The 17,789-nt window shown below is 36.9% G+C and overlaps 1 protein-coding gene across 1 annotated transcript in view; it reads right to left on the bottom strand.

The window, feature by feature from the left end:
* DPP10 (dipeptidyl peptidase like 10) overlaps window positions 1-17,234 on the bottom strand; it is a 1,401,293-nt gene extending 1,384,059 nt beyond the window's left edge. The window contains exon 1 of the mRNA XM_063595113.1: window positions 16,829-17,234. Within this exon, the coding sequence (XP_063451183.1) occupies window positions 16,829-16,888 (60 nt within the window). The 5' untranslated portion in view covers window positions 16,889-17,234. The remainder of the gene's footprint in view (window positions 1-16,828) is intronic.
* Window positions 17,235-17,789: the final 555 nt, after the last annotated feature.

Genomic DNA, 17,789 nt, shown 5'->3' with positions numbered 1-17,789 from the left:
ATGGACCACTGACCGATATAATCAGTGATGGAGGTAGTACCAGTTTAGGACCCTAGAACAAAATCTGTCCTGGCATAAGAGCCAGATCACTGGTTACATCTTCTAGTAGTACATGTTACATGCTGCATGTCAATGTCCTGCTGAACAAGAGAAGAAGGTCACAGCAATGGTAAGAACAGCATGATATAGGGAATGGCAACCATGACAAACCCAACATCTTCAACACTCATTCTGCAAACAATTCTTTAGCTCGTTTTGTGTTATACATTCCTTAACATTTTTAGAAATTTACTTAATTGATGAAGATTGTAGCAATTAGCCTATATTATTCTCCTCTTTCTAAGACCCATATTAGGAATATAGTAAAATATCAGTCAGAAGACATTTAGGTAAATATTCTAATTTATCCAGATTTTATAAAACTCTTTCAGATCTAAAGTATCAAATGCTTGGTATAACCTTCAGTAACACATTAGGACTTCTTTTTTCAAGTTTTCTTTAATGCATAAGGCAAAATTCTTTCAGAAATCCCTAGTTCTCTATAAGTAACAATCAAACAAGATGGCATAAATTCCATTAGAAGCCTACAAATCCACTTAAGGCTGGGTTTATAATAGGGACAAAATAAATCACATTTTTAAATGTCCAATTTATAAATTCTACTGGCTTACTACAGTGAGAATTTGATTCTTATCAGAGTGATTTAGTCTTTGTAATTCATTTCATATTATTTTGCCTTACTGTAGTTATATTTTTGTTGATCTATTCATTATAACACGTTTCCCAATAACTCAGAGATGATTGTGAAATTGGACAAGATGACCTTCAACATTGTATTGACTTTTATTAATGATCTCTTCAATAGTGCATTTGCTTTTATCAATGACCCCTCAAAAAAAGTAGTAATAATAATGAAGATGGCTTTTATTATTTTTAAAAATACTTTGCATGTATCATGTCATTTAATTGCTATAACTGTAATATAGAGAACATTATTATCCTATCTAACAGATGAGAAAAGAAGGTTCAGATGATTTTGAAAACTTGCCTCAGATAATATTGCTAAAAGCGGCAAGCTGGAATATGAATTGAGGCAGTTCGATTCCAAAGCGCACATTGTTAGCAAGGATATAATATTGCCTCCTGAAATAGATGGTATGCCTTTGGCTGACAAAATATACATATGTCAAAATTTTCAAGTTCATCTGCTTTTAAGAAAATAACTAGAGCAGTCAACCTCTTTATTTAAAACAAAATCAATCTCAAAATGCAGAATCTTAGATTTCATGACAGGCAAATAGGGGAGAGATGAGTGGTCAAGTTGTGATTCTCCTACCCTGAGATGATTTCCTATTTTATGAAAAAGGGTAGAGTGAGAAGTTCCTAGATTAATATAGAATTTGAAGATTGCCAAGCAAGATGCTATCAGGATGAGAATTCAGATTCTCAAGAACGGGGTACTATTTGTTAAGGCTTTGCCAGGAAAGAAACTCTGGCAGAATAGCACAGGATAGCCTGGAAGACTGAAATATGGAGGCAAGAAGATGACTGTTCTGGAAAGAGACCAGGAATGGATGATGAAATGGTCTTTTTGAGTCAGTCTCTGTATCTTCCTACCTTGTTGATTTTCAGATTTACCCTGCAGCCTCAGCCTGCCTTACCCTTGAAAAGAGAGTTCCGACAGCACATAAGGAATATTGTTGTGTTGCTTTCTGGGTTAACACTGGTCTGTCTTCTGTTCCAAGCAGGCATAGAGGAATAATTCAGAGAACATTATTTGTTACTATTTTAAAAGGAACACTAACCATCCTCAGCATGGAATGGTGATAGCTGTGCTACTTTGGCCAAGACAGGAGCAGGGATAGGAGCAGAAATGCAGGAGCGTCCTTCCTGCTTTGCCTCTCACTCAATACCTAAGTGTTGGTGCTTTGCAAAGCATAAAATAAAAATCACTTGTTATAGAGAAAAGAGACAGGGTATAGAATGTTATCCCAGGGGTATAAATATCAGTTCTTCCATGTGATTTGGGGGCAGACTACTAACTCTCCGCCCAAATTCCTCCATCTGTAAATCCTGATTGACAAACGCTGCATCCTCTGAGTGTTCTTTGGGTGGCTCAACCATCCTCAGTTTCAGAAAGGCCCAAAAACAGACGGCTACAGTGGCTCCCAATTCACAGAAGCCATGAGACCAGAATGACCCAGACCTACTCGTAGTCCCAGAGTTTCCTCACCTGCAACAACAGCTACCATGTAAGCCAGTGGTTAATTCTGCTCCCGAGAGGACACTGGCAATGTCTGGAGGCCCTTTCATTGTCACAGCTGGGGAAGGGGCTACTGACTGGTAGAGGCCAGGGATGTTGCCAACATCCTACAATGCCAGTGACAGACCCACAGCAAAGAGTGGTCTGGCCCAACATGTCAATAGCGCTGAGGTTGAGAAATCCCAAGTTAGAGCAAGTGAAACCAAATGGATATAGTTTTTTTGTATTGACCAACAGAGTCTGCGTAAGATACAACAGATGCAGGATCTGTTCTCTCCTGAACATTAAGAATGAACTCAGTTTTTACTTATATATCCAAGTCTACCCTCCTTGATCTTACTCTTAGTCTATTCCACAAACTCAACTCAAACTCTTTCTCGAAACTTCTCACTAGTTGGAGTTAGATCAGGCATAGATAGCATCACTTTTATTAACTGTTTTCTACATTTGTCCGTGGCTTTCTTATTGCGGCATTGGCAGCAGAACTTGGACTCTATAACCACAGTGTCCAGGAATAGACCACACACACTGTAATAGGATATTTGTTCCTATATTTGCCCCACTTTATGCTGGCTTCATATCTGCCCTTGGCTTATTGTACTCTAGTGATCTCTAGAACATACGCTGCCTCTTATGCCCTATTTTAATTACTGGGAAAAATTCAGCCCAGTACTTTAAATGCCTGAAATATTTTGTACGTGTAATCACAACCACTCTCTTAAGCAGTTGCCTTTCCAAAATGTGTTGCAATTTATAAAACTATACAGTGTATATATACTTCATTATATACTGCTATTTTTATTCAACATCATACATTTCCTTCTTCATGTTATCATATCCTGTCGATAATAAGTATGTGTGTCTCATAGGACTGTGGTTGACATTCAATACAAAAAAAATCTAAAATGTTTTGCAAATACTTGAATCCCATATATATTTCTGACATGGTTGCTATTGTTAATATTCTTACCCTGACCCTGGCTAGACCAAGATTGCTACAGATGCCTCTGCCTGGGCCTCCAATGTTAAGAAGTCACTAGTCCAAATGGACTTAAAATCACTGGTCATCCAGATTTGTGCAAACTTGTCCTTACTCCTCAATAGTCCATCTCTCCCAGACCCTAAGCTATCCTTTGAAATTAGTTTATGGTGTTATGTCCTGCTTAGTATTCCCATTAGATGCACTTTCTGTATTCTCTATTGTTTCTCCTGCCTCACTGAGGTCTGAGTTCCCAGTTCTGATGTTTCCAGGTTGGCCTCCCCTTACAGTCTCCATTAGTAATACATGATAAGGACTTGAGTGGGGTGATGACCGTGAAGACGTGAGACTCTGAAAAGACCCATCTGTCAGCATATAATGATTGGATAGTCAAGTGCCTGTATATTTTAGAAGGAAGTACCCTTAAGTTAGATATTTTCATAAGCAGTATTGCCACGTGGTGTGATGCAACGGGCTTGCCTCCATGACATAAGGAGTCAAAGCACGACTGAGTAGTAGGCCCAGTTCTACCTCTTTTGCATTCAAAAAATTAAGCCCTTAAAATTTTTTGGTAAAATGAGAATAATGCCTATCTGGAAATATTAGAAGAAATACTGAATACAGAGGGCTAGATGAAGGTCAGCTGGTTAGCTGTTGATTTTTACTACTTTACTGAGCAGGAAAATGGTAAAAAAAAATAAATGAATTTGTGGGTATGAGACTTTCTGGCACAGAGTAGGTGCTTAGAAGATATTTTCTTCTTATTATGGAAAAAAGTAACTTCTCCAAACTTGAAATCACTTTAAACCTTTTCAGCCAAACTCCAATGAAATAACTTAGCAATAAGCGAACTACAGCTGTATTTACATTTTTTTTTTTTGAGACAGAGTCTTGAACTGTCACCCAGGCTGGTGTGCAGTGGCATGATCTCTGCTCACTGCCACCTCCGCATCCCAGGTTCAGGCGATTCTCCTGCCTCAGCCTCCCATGTAGCTGGGACTACAGGCGTGAGACACCGCGCCTGGCTAATTTTTGTATTTTTAGTAGAGACAGGGTTTCACTATGTTGGCCAGGCGTGTCTGGAACTCCTGACATCAGGTAACCCGTCCACCTTGGCCTCCCTAAGTGCTGGGATTACAGGCGTGAGCCATTGGACCTGGCCTGTATTTATGTTTTTAAAACCCACCTCTTATCTCTTCTATCTTATTGTCTTAAATACATATGCCACCACCCCCAAACACACACATACACACACACACACACACACACACACACACACACACAAAATAGAAAGAAAATCCCTTGAAAAAACCAACAATGTATTTAGCTTCCTTTCTCATAGTGATATCGTCTTCTGGAATAAAAGCCATGTGATTGTATATCAAATAAAATGAAACATTAATACTATGAAAGAATATTCTGGAGCAGTAACATAGCATTCCCCACATTGGATGGCCTTCACTCACTCATTTATTTAGCAAGTTCTTTTTGAGCCTTCATTCCGTGTCAAGAATAATGCTAGACACTGAAGTCACAATGACAAATGAGAGGCTGCCTTGGCTTCCAGGAGCTTGCAGTCTAGCGGTGGATTCAATATATAGTGGAAGGTAGACAGGGTAGGAAAGAGGGTGAAGGGATAGGATAACAAAGATACATAGACATAAATGTGATGTTGTTTGCAGAGGGAGGGAGGGACAAAGCAAGTCATCTTCCTGAGGCTGGAAAAAAAAAGGGTTGAGAAATCTTCCAAGAGGAGGCAAATTCCCTGTGAATTCAGCCCGAACGAGGAGCAGTAACTACCAGCCAGATAAAAAGGAACAGGAAGCATTCTCATGAGAGAAAACAGGAAACTTCAATTGAGAGGCTTAAAATAGCAGGGGACCTTGGGTAACAAAAACTAGTTCCTTAGAGCTGGCAGAAACCTGAGAGTTAGGAGACACTCAAATAGGAGGCAGAAAGCATGAGCAGTCAGCTCGGTTTTGTAGTAAGCTTATCTGAACTCACGTATGATCTCCACCTCTTACAGTCTGGGTGACCTTGGGCAAGTGAATGTTTTCATCTATAAAATAAGAACAATAATTACTACTAAGTCACTGTAGGAACTAGAGATAGCTCATAAAAGTACCTAGAAAAGTATCATGGTTTGGGCACTTAACAATGGTAGTGATGAAATAATAATGATGATGACAGCAAGGATGGTAGTGGTGGTACCCTCCCTTACCTGAGTACTTTCACATATGGCACCATTTGGAGTATTCTTTTCTCTCCCGATTCTTCACCAAGCTGCTATTGCTTGCCCATCAAGTTTCAGTTCAAAGATCCAAACTCATCTGCGAGTTGGGGTGAGGAGCCCCTTCCCTGCTGTCTCAGAGCACATTTTTCTTGCCATTGTCATGACACTTTTCATATGCTATGGTCATCAATGACTTACTTTTCCTTGCTTTTCTCCTTCATCCCAAGCAAGGAGAGAAGAGAAAAGATGTCGGACTGTAAGCTTTTTAAAGACAGGCTCTGTGTGCTATCCCTTTTGGTCTCCTCATGTGTGCAACTTAATATCTATTGTATATCCAATTAACATTTGTTGAATTAACATATGGATAGACAAAATATCAGAATACACAATTTAAAAGGCTCTTTTATAAAATGAAGCCATTTAGTATAAGGTTTTTGATTGTGAATATAGCAAACAAAAGTCAAAGATCAAGGTATTTCTTTGGAGGGGGAATGGGTTTTGCTCTGGTATGTCTTTAGGTGAGTGCTTGCTCATCCCAGTCATCACAGTGTCAACTGTTGCATGTCTAACCACAATCCTCATGTTACTCCTGTTAACCATGAGGGCATGCGGGTGTTACAATGAAGGTTTGAGAACAATCCTCCTGAAGGTATAAGAACTTCAATCCCTAGATGTAGCAGAGAAGAGGTAATTGTGATAGACCCTGAGAACCCTAATTATTTGATGAGGAATATCACCATTATTTTGTTTCATGCTCCCCAAATAGAAGAAAGTCCAATGACATGTTAACAAAGAAACAAGAAATGAAGGAAAGAAAACACAATGAAAATTGATTGGAAACTGAGTCATTTAATATGAAAGGAGACGAGACTTCTTTCTACCTGCCCTTTTGCTCAAACGTGATCAAAGAAGCCTCTGCTATAAAGGAAGCAATCGGGGACAATGTTATATTTTAAATTAATACACATTTGTTGAAAATGTGCTTGGATCATGGCATTGCCTATTTTTCACAGTGTGGTGCAAATCATATGTCTATCAGATTCTAAAATCTATTTTGCTGATCTCTGTGGTATGTATTTTTGGTTTTCTACTTTCAAACCATCCAATCTCCCTGATGGTTTTCAACAGGATCCAATATTTACTTGTGTCACCTACTTTTCTATTTTCTCCACTCAACCCTGTGTATCATCAAGCAGTTAGATAAGGAATTGGTGCAAGATTTAGTTCTAACCAACAAGTGTTGTGGGGTACTTTTTCTTAAAAAGAAACTCAAAGAAAGAAACCACTCTTTGTCTACTGGACATTGTCAGTTGTCATGTCTGCAGGCCAATTATGGAACTGAAGAAACCATGTAATCACCATGGCAGAAGTTGGTTTGAGAAAAACAAAGCAGAAAGACACAAAGAGGCTGGGTTCTAGGCCATGATATTTGGGCATCAATTTAGCTGACCCTGGAGGTGTTCTACTAAGGGACTTTTTCAGTTTGGGAAATTATAATTTCTTAATCTTTTAGCCAATTTATTTAAATTTTTCTGTTATTTTCTGATGCTTTCAATGAAAAGCATCTCAATTAATAAAATTTACATGTTCTTTAACTTACCCCAGATCTCAAAAGACCATGATCATAAGTGTGGTTCCTGTTTAAAGGAGCGAATGGACAATGCTCATGTTTGCCTATTTTTCCTTTCTAATCCTTGGCTTTCTTGTCTGCAAAATGAGAGTCTAGACTAGGAAATCTCTAAGAAATATTTTAAGTTTTATGGTTATAGAAACACAGCACATTAAATGCACTTTAATTTTTCCTGTATCTTCTGGAAAATGGTGTGAGCCATCAAGAGAGATCACCCCCGACCACTTGGAACTGATCTTTCAAAAAACACAAGGTATCTTTATTAAAGACAACATATAGGATATGTAATCAGAGAATGAGGAAGAAAATAATTGTCACATCTCTACACCTGAAATTTCCAGGTATTCTTCGAGATTATACACAATGCTATTAACAGAAGCCATTCATGTATTACTAGGCATTGTTGAAATAATGAATCAGTAACAAATATGCAAGAGAATGATTGTCAGTATATTATTTTCAAATATTAAAGAGGAAAACTTTGGTACAGCTAAATGATTGGCATTAGTCAAAAAAGATACTTTTAGATTATAAGGCTACCACTAAATTAGTATTTAAAGACCATATATTAATAAGTTATTAATAACCTTCAAGAAAGTAGCTGGTACCTTTCTAAATGAAGCTAATGAACAAACCTTTTGTTCTTGTTAAGATTTACCTTCCGTAAAACCTGTCTGGCTAATACTAACATCTTATATTTGGATTATCCTGAAAGACGGACCAGGAACGTGTTACCATCTTTATATTTTACTTGAAGACACAAACCTCAGGAATGATTCCCAGGGTCATAGAACTGTGTCCTGAATTTAGATCCCAAGATCTTGTCCCTGCTGTATTGCATTTAAGCTTTGCCGTCAGAGTACAGCCAAATCCTGAAAAACAACACAAAGTCCAGCTCCATGTATGCATTTGCAGCCTTGTTTCTCACCCCTCCTAATCATTTGCCCTCTGTAATCTAGTTGGTCTCAACTATTAAATACTTTCATGACAGTTGCATTGCCTTTTTTCTTCATCTTTGCACATTTTCTCTGTTTCTGAACTATTTTCTTTCCCTTTCTTTATCAATCTAACTCCTATGTAGAGTTCTGGCTTGGGTTTCGTGAATGCCTCCCTTCCCACCAACGACAAACCTAAGTATTTATCCCACTTAATACTCATCACTTTACGTTGTAATCATATTAATTTATATCATAGCCATGCTCTTCAAAAACAAAAGCTATCACCCTCCAAACATTTGAATTCTCTTTCATGAAATATTGAATGACTGTAACCATGAGAGAACGAGTCCAGTGCTCTAGTCCTCACACCATGCTGTGCTCACTGGTCATCCAACAACTGTTCTCAGTTTGTTCTTTCATTCTATTTTATTTCCTTCAGAGGATACACCTAAAGGAAAAAATTTGCCATAGCTGTCCATCCTTGATCAAAAATGCCTGCCTTGCATCGTCTCTCTGTCCTAATTCTTTCACTGAATCAAAAAAAAATCAAATAAAGGGCCGATCTTTAAATACAATAAGTAATTTTATGCTATTTACTTTCCATTAAAATGAAGTGGAACTCATTTTTCTTAGGGCAAAATTCTGGAAACCAGAGTTGGGAGAAGTGGTGTTTTTCAGTCCGTCAGCAATGATTCATCTTGGAAATTAAGGTTTCTGATTATAAAAAGCCTCACTAGAGTGCCAGAACAAACAGTCCCCCTGAAAAGCCCTACCTATTGAAATCAGCAGTAACCTGTGTCCACTATACTAATGCAAGCTCCAAAGAACGACAGGGGTTGTCTCTGTTTGGTCACAGGACTTCCTTAATGTAGAAAAATGCTCATAATGCAAAACCTTTTTTTTTTTTTTTTTTTTTTACTTACAGAAGCCACTTATCCTCAAGAGAAATAGCACATTGTTCTCACAATCCCTGAGGAACCTTGTCATTTCCTTCAAATGTTGTTTGCATATTTCAAAGTAACAGGTTTAGTTCTGCTTAGCTCAACAAAGACCAATATATTTCTGAACTCAAAAGTCAAACTACATTTCTTGGGAAGGCAAATGAATTTATAGCTTTCTTTGTTCTTTTTGTTCTTTTATTTAAAGAATATTAATTGAGCTCCTGCTATGTGGCAGATATTAGGATAGGTACTGAGATTAACAAAAGTAAAAAAAAAATCAGAGCACTTTAATAGCTAGTAGAGAGACTCACATGGAAACAAATAATTATAACTCAAAAGATTAATTGTTATTAAAGAGGTACAGAAGACTATATGAGAACATTGGCGATTAGGTAAGAACATAACAGTCTGACTAGGAGATTGTGAGAAAATTCTCACTGAGAAAATTCTGCATAAGATTTAAAGTAAGAATAGGAGTTTGCTAAAAGAACCATTTTTGGGGTTTGGGGGATGGGGAAGGTATGTGAGGCAAAGGAAGTATCAAGTCTAGAAGCACAGAGATCATATGAAGACTATATTTATTCCATGATAAAACTCCTCCTCAATGCAACCATATGTACCATCAATGCAGCTACCCAGGTATTTTCCATTTTGGTAGCACAGCACTGGGATGACTAACTGCATTTTTTTTACTGAATTAATCAGTTCTTTCAATGACATTTGAATGTAATCTTCTTCCCCTACCTCCCTGGTAAAGGTTCATGATGAAATCTTGCAGATGTTACTACAATATTAGAAGATACTTTTCATCCCCCGGGTGACTTCAAAATGAATTTTTATCATCATTATAGTTAATAATAATTACAAATAAAATTCTCAGCTTTTATGTCATAAAAATTGATTCTCACTATACAACTCTTTATGAAAATGTCATATCCTTAAAAATTGCTACTAGAACAAATCATAATACAAAGCACTTACATAGCATTTTTGTTTGGGCAGATAATTTAAGTTTATTGCCCTTCTGTTAGTGGGGGAGAAATCCTTAACAGGGTTAATTGCCTTCCCCAAGTCCTCATGGTTCATGTGGTAAAGGGAGAGTGAGAACTCCACTTAAGGATGCCCCTCTAAAGAAAAAGCCATCCGATCTGCCTTATATCCGTTTGCAGGTAGTAGGGTAGGCTGCATGCATTTTACTTTTCTTCCCAGTGGTAACTATAAAAAAAAAAGAAGAACATCAGAGTGCTATGAAGAATTTCCAAGAAATAAGCCTGTTTGGAGGTAATTTCCTTATTTCACAGCTTATCCCCCAGCTTAAATCTGGTTCTGCTAATGTAATATTATGCTGTGTCTGTCCATGGAAGGCCAGCTTTGTTCACAATTATTCATGTTGTTCCAGTTGTGTGCTACTTCCAATTATGCCCTACCAACCTGGCACATATCTACGGGCCAAAGAACATTCATAAAGGCAAGGAGAAAGGCTAATGTGATGATATTCCTCCCTACCATTGATTGCCAATTTTCAGATACAGCTGGCAAGAAGGGAGACATTTTTCCAGCACAATTTCTGGACAAAAAATTAGTATGATTCTAAATCCCCCTAGTTACCAAAATGTGTTGATTACCAGATGGCCCCAAACCAAGATCAGAGAACAAAACCATCAAAAGCCAAAATGTCAGTATACTTCTTTGAGAAATTTTCTATGAATTTAAAACAAAAAGCAAGGCCTCTAACCTGCTTACGTGTTGAGTAACGCCTTACAATATCATTTAGGTCCTCTTAGAGCATCATCTCTACTAAATGACCTTAACAGTCATTAATAACCAACAAATATATATTTAATGTCTACTGGGTGAAAGGCATAGTATCAAGTAATCCCTGTGAGGATAAAAGAGATAAACCTAATGATGAGATTTTGGCTGTCATAGAATTCATGTTACTTAATAACCCTAAGTATCATTCTGAAGCTGTTTAGACCTCTTCTGTGATACTCAGACAATTCTTATAGGCCAACAATAGCACAGATGTGTCTTATTTTGTAATTCTTTAGCTCAGTGGTTCCAAAACATCAATATGCATCAGAATCACCCACCAAAGATTGCTGGGCCCTACCCCAAGAGTTTCTGACCTAGTAGGTCTAAGTAGAGTCCAAGAATTTGCATTTTTAATGAGTTCACAGGAGATGCTGATACTGCTGGTCTAGGGACACCACTTTGATGACCACTATCTTAGCTTACTACCTCCATGCTTCATTTGTAGAACCATAATGTCTTTTCAGTGAGAGTTAGTAATTGGTCATCACAAATTTACCATCAAGAATGTCTTCACTAACTGACCAAAACATGAATTTCTAGAAAAGTATTAACACATTACTTTTTCAAGAATAAAATAAATACTAAATACTTCATAAAACTGTTTAAATTTACCTTGAAATTATATTATACAAGAATACTTCTTCAAAGTAAAAGTTGACATTCAAACACTATAAATGTCAAAGGAAAAAGAAACTTGATTTTATGAAGATATAAGCTATAAAATGTAAAGCTGGCCAATTATTATAGTCACTCTTTATTAAAAAGAAAAAACTATAATGCTTCATTTTAAAAACAGCTGAATTTATAGTAATTTGAAATAAATTGTCCTATAATTATTTAAGATTTAAATACTTGGCCATAAATGGAAATTGTAAATGGTGATAAATTTGTCATTAGCAGATGGTCCTATTCTTGTTTATCACAGGCTGTGATTTTGCCTTAAGCATATAAGGAAGCTGTGTCAGAATAATTAAAAATATGTAGACCATTGCTAAGAGAAAAAAGTTTTCTCTCACACACATACAATATCCTTATTTCTAATTTTTGTAAGTTTTTTCTTTTGATTTCCTTAGCTACCACCACTTAGAATGATTCATCCTAATGCTGAAGAAAAATCTGTACCTTGCTAAATGGAAGTGTAGAACTCACTGGTGAATTCAGTTGCTGTAGAGTTACCAGTGGTAACTCTTTCTTTAGCGTGTATGAATCTATGTTGAGTCGATAATTTTATAAAGTTTCTTTTTATGTATTCTTATGAGTAAAGTTCTTAGGATTAGGAATAGGAAGACTCTCTAAGATAAGGTACAATGTAGAAGTATGTAACAATCTTTGCACTTAGAATTTCATATACTGTAATAATGAAACTGGAGAATCTTCCATTTTGCATATTGCAATGACACACAGAGGTAGATTTTTTGTTATTAAACATTCCTTGCATTTCTAAATTTTTGTGGATATAATTTATATATTTAATTATGAAATACCCTTTAAGAATAACTTGCAATTCAAGTTCAAGTATTATGTGAAACGCAGGTTTGTCAGTGTCCGGCATTTAGGTTAGGGGTATAGAATTAACAACAAGTGGGCCGGGCGCGGTGGCTCATGCCTGTAATCCCAGCACTTTGGGAGGCTGAGAGGGGTGGATAATGAGGTCAAGAGATCGAGACCATGCTGGCCAACGTGGTGAAACCCCGTCTCTACTAAAAATACAAAAATTAGCCAGGCGTGGTGGCAGGTGCCTGTAGTCCCAGCTACTCGGGAGGCTGAGGCAGGAGAATCACTTGAAACTGGGAGGCGGAGGTTGCAGTGAGCTGAGACTCCGTCTCAAAAAAAAAAAAAAAAAAAAAATTTAACAACCAGTGAGATTGCAATGCTGTAGTTCCAAGCCATCTCATCATGCCAATTCATGGCAATGTCACACTCCAAAATACCAATTTGCTAACGAAATTATTTCCTAACCACCATGTTCCAAGCCTACATATTTAACAATACATACTTGTGATAAGATTTTCATCCTCTTTTACCCCCTTGTCTTCTGTTTCCTATGCCTCATTTGGCTGAGGCTATGGATTAGAAGTAGCAAGGGGGAAAAAGTCTTTATTAGCACAATGACTCATCAATATTACAATATAAAAGGCAGTAAAAATCACCATGAAAAAGTTTGCCAGCTCAAGATATACTCCGAAGACAATGAAAATCTTAAAGATTCGTTTAAGTATAGTTTGTAAAAACTTGCAGCAGGGCTATGTAGGAAGTAACTAGAACTTGTAGACCTTGAGACTCTTCTCTAAATGGAAGTGAAAACCTGGGTGTGAAGGCAGTATTAAAATAAATCAGGCAGGCCTTGTAAAAAGGAAAGAGAAAGAGGAAGACCGGTCACTACATGGGAAGGGTAAAGAAATATTGTGTACTGTATTTCAGAGTTACCATATAAAATATAATACATATAATTCTTGATCCAGGAATCACCACCCCAGATAAGTTACTCACAATTTATAACTTCAAAAAGGATGAAGGATTTTCTCTACTCATTTTAGACACACAAGGATACTAGACTGATATTCAAATGTGAAAGAAATAAGAAAAAAGTCTGCACATTTCAGAGGCAAAATTCTAAGTTTGCAATTCCACTAGCAAAAGAAGTAAACCAAGATCAGAGATTTAGCTGAAAGGTTTAATTTACTTTCAGTGCAGCCAAGAGAAGCCATAACGGTGAAGGAAAAACTCAAGTTTGCTACCCATGGTGGGGGACATTCTTCAGAAATCACGTTTATAATAATGCAAAGATCTGATCTCTATTTAGCATTCCCAGATACTTCCTAAAACTTTCCATTAAACATCTCAGAGTAAAAGATTTTTTTTAAAAGAATGTTGCTACCTTCACAGGAAGATTTGTAATCACATCAGGAAAAGCTTTCTTCCTTTACAAGCTCTGAAATAGAGGAAAGTTTTCAGAGTGAATTGCATTCAGCATTTCACCCAAAGTGATCTGAGAACACACTTGGCACCCCTATTTGACTCCCTTTTCTCTCCCTTACTGGTTTTGACGATAGGAACATACCTGCCCAAGTATGCCAGGAAAAGTGTGTCAGTAACTGGCTGAGCTAAAGAATGGCCAGAACGACCAAAGCAAGTGTCAAGCAACCTGAATACTCTTGATCATCTTGTTCCATTATAACTTCTCCCAATTTCCTCTTTTCCAACTCTGACACATCATGGCCACAAACAGCCTTCACTGGCAACAATTGCTGAATTTTACCCACTATAGACTTCATCACTTCTTGAACTTCAAGTGGAGGAGAAAACACACACACACACACACACACACACACACACAGAGCTGTTTTTTCTCCTCCTGCACACTTTTGGCCTTTACAGCTATTTTAGCAATGCATTTCACTTTTGTTCATTCCCATTGCATTCTTTTTAGCCGTAGTTTAACTGTTGAGAGAAGAAACAGTCAGCATTTACTATACTGATGGGGGAAAAGTTCTCTAGAGGTTATTACACTGAGCTTTGGGAGAAAAGTCTCTAGAGGTTTTTGAATTTCTAAAATGGAGCAATATGCAAGTTATTTATTTCCAGATCCTCAAAGTGGGTTATCATTAACTGCAGGCCAACCAGATTCCATGAGGGAGGGTTACTTAAAATTATCTGATAGTAAATTGATAGTAAATTTAAGAGTGAGGAATAAAATTAACTTTAAACAACCATGCTTGAAACTAAAATTCTAACAGTTCAAAGAGTATTTTGAGCTCCAATGTCCCATAGCTTCCCAAAACCCTCTCATCTTAGAGTTTTTCTTTAGATTGTTATTGCATTTTGTCCATAGGCTAATGCATTACCTAAATATAGATAGCCATTTTTAGTACAAATTCAAAAAGCCATAGATGTTTCATAATTGAGCATATAATTTGAACTAAGAGAGATTTTCCACTCATCCCTTTTCACTATTGCAAATTGGAAAATACTCAAGTAATTACTCCCTTAATAGTTCAGTGCTTGCGACTATATATATTTTATGAACATCACAAGCATTTTTTTGCTCCCCAGAGCAATATTGGGAATGGGGTGCACAAAAGAATTTAACTTGTACAATTAACCAAATTACCCAGAGCTTTGATTCAAGATTCCTTCATTAAGCCATTAATATAATACATTGTTAAGTGGTGGGTTGTCCAATTTTTATGATGCTTTTCATTTCAATTCAATGGCTGCAGTTAGAAGGAAAAAAGAGCATCTGCAAGATCAGCAAGATGATGTAAAACCTCTACACTAGAAACATTTTTTTTTCTGTTCCACAGTTTGTTTGCGGGCAGTCAATGCCAGAGCACTAATAAAGGAAGTGATTTGAAGTCTCAGAAAGTAGTAGTCATTTATGCTTACTCAATAAAGAAAAGGGAAAATAAATGCTTGATTCCTGTGACCTCAAACTCTTAAACAGAAAACCACTGGTTTTGTTATAGCGTTCTAGACATACTTAGCAGTAGGCAGCCAGTTTGTAACTCTATCCCACTTTAGGCTTCAATACATATTTCCCACTAGAGCTTATATATCCCAATGTAGAGTGTCATGTATTTACTATTTTGGCTTTGTTCAGTGATATGCTTAGATAATTGATGTATGTGGGAAACTGATACACAGAGGAAAACTATACCAAAAGCTCAACATTTTTTATTTCTAAACTTAGATGCAGCACAGAAAATCTAATGCTGAAAAAGATTCTCATATCTGTTATTAGAGGTGGTGTAAATTATCTGAATGAGTTCTGCATGATTTCAGTTAACTCCCTATGTTTATGTATGATGGGAATCTAATTATGCATCATTTAATATACCCTGGAAACCCCATTGCTTTTAAAAGTCACTGCTAATAAATAGAGGAACATGTTTAGTTTATGGTTTATCTATCACTGAAACACTCTGGCAAACGGTAGGTAAATTCATGAAGAAGAGACATTGTTGAAAATTATATTCCTTTTGTAATTACAGTCTATGCAATATTATTAAAGGCCTGAGACATAAACCAAAACATAATATAAATCATAAAAAGTCAGGCTTATCAGGAATAGTAGCAAAAGGTATGCACTTGTATGTTAATGAGAGATTGCAGTAACTAAAGATGCCCTGTCAGGATATCACGTTTTTTGTTTTAGTTTTTTTTTTTTCATAAAAGAGTTTCAGACGAATCCATCACTTTCCCTCAAGATGCAAAATATCCACATAGATAATAATACAATTCAAGTAAATGGCAAAATATAGTAAACTTTGATTGGAAGTCTGGTCGTTTATAAGCCTTCTTGGAAATAAGAGCATCCCAAATAAAAACAAAGAGAATGGTATAAGCATGACTTGAAACTAAAACAGAAGAGTGAAATTGTGAGTTTGTTCTTTACCTTTAACCATGTGCTGTCAGAAAAGCCTCAAATTTTAAACAACACCTGCATTGAAGAGTGTCTCCAATCATCTCACTGGTTTTGAGTTACATGGTGATATAAATAAGGACATGTGATTTTATACTCTCTCTCTAGTCTTTCATCCCCTCTCACTATAATCACTTCAGTATAACCACCAGTTCAATGCTCACAATGAAGGATGAGCTTTTTTAAAAAAAGGATAAGAGATCCAAAATTCATATGACAATGAAATCCTGTTATCAGATTTGTAGTCAATTTGATGCTCTTTATTTCTAGCAGTTTGCAAATTCTTCCCCAGTTCTATCAAGAAAATTGGCATGGACTGGAAACTCTTCTAGACACTCACTAAACTTTCTTCTGGAAATATATCACTGATAGATTCTCAGTAAAAAAAAAAAAAAGTCATGAAGATGAAAGAAGTGTTGAGTGGAAACTATTCTTTCCAGTCTACACACACATACAGAGCCAAATGCTTTATTGTGACTCAACCTTCAATTCAAACTCAAATCAAGTAGGTATGTCCACTGTCAGTACCCCGATATATCAACGCCCATGTGTTAGGTAGATGAATGAAGACACATGTGCAGAAACAGAGGGAAAAACCAGATCCTACCTTGATTGTTTTTGAGGGTTGACACTTGATGTGATGGGACACGCTGGCAGTTTGGTTCATGTTTCAGGACCCTGGACAGTGCACAATCCCAGGCGGACTTCCAGAATGAACTAGAGATCAAGTCTCCTCTGTTGGACTTCAGTAGGGGCTGCTGCTGTTGCTGCTGCTGCTGCTACTGCTGTTGCTTCTGCTGCTTCTGTTTCTGCTGCTTCCTCACTCTGAAGGCTGAAACGCTGTCAGATTGGAGGAATCTGTATCTCACTTAGCCCTAAATAAAGCACTTACTTGGTTCATCAGTCTCAAAGCTCTTGGCAATATGGAATAGAAAGCCAAAAACGGTTTAAATTCACTTGCAGTGTACCTTTTCAGTACGGAGATGTGACAGCTCCACAGTACAGCCAATGATCCTGGCTCTCATTCCCCTTTCAAAGGGACGAAAACCAGAAAACATACAGAGATCAATTGCAGTCCTGCAGTTTAAAGGGGCACTCTCAACTCCTCTGTCTCTCCAGATTATACTTTTTCCAGCGCAAAATATTTCTCTCTCTCTCTCCCTCTCCCCACCCCCAACCCAGTTAAAAAAAAATCATAACATCCTCATTCTGTTACTAAATTTTATTCCTTCCTGGGTACTTCTTGCAATCAAAACACAAGTAAATGCTGTGGAAAAAAAAAGACTGTTGGCAGTTTCAGAATTTGGGGGTTTTATATCTATAGGTTGAAGGACTGATATTCCCTATGGATATTTTTAAAATTTAGCCATAACAGCCAGCCAAGAGACTGTCCTTTCTGTAAGGTGGCAGAAAGCCTAAGGTATATTTTAAAAGTTTTCAAATACAATAGTTATTGTAGTTTTTGGATATCGCACCAAAGCAAGACAATTTTTTTTTAACCTTTACTTTTGACCATTGCTTTCCTTGAAGCCGTATTTTTTGACTGCCTGGGACAAACTGGTAGTTAG

This window comes from Pan paniscus, chromosome 13, assembly GCF_029289425.2.
Source record: "Pan paniscus chromosome 13, NHGRI_mPanPan1-v2.0_pri, whole genome shotgun sequence".
Lineage (NCBI taxonomy): Eukaryota > Metazoa > Chordata > Mammalia > Primates > Hominidae > Pan > Pan paniscus.
This window is presented reverse-complemented; position numbering and strand designations above follow the sequence as displayed.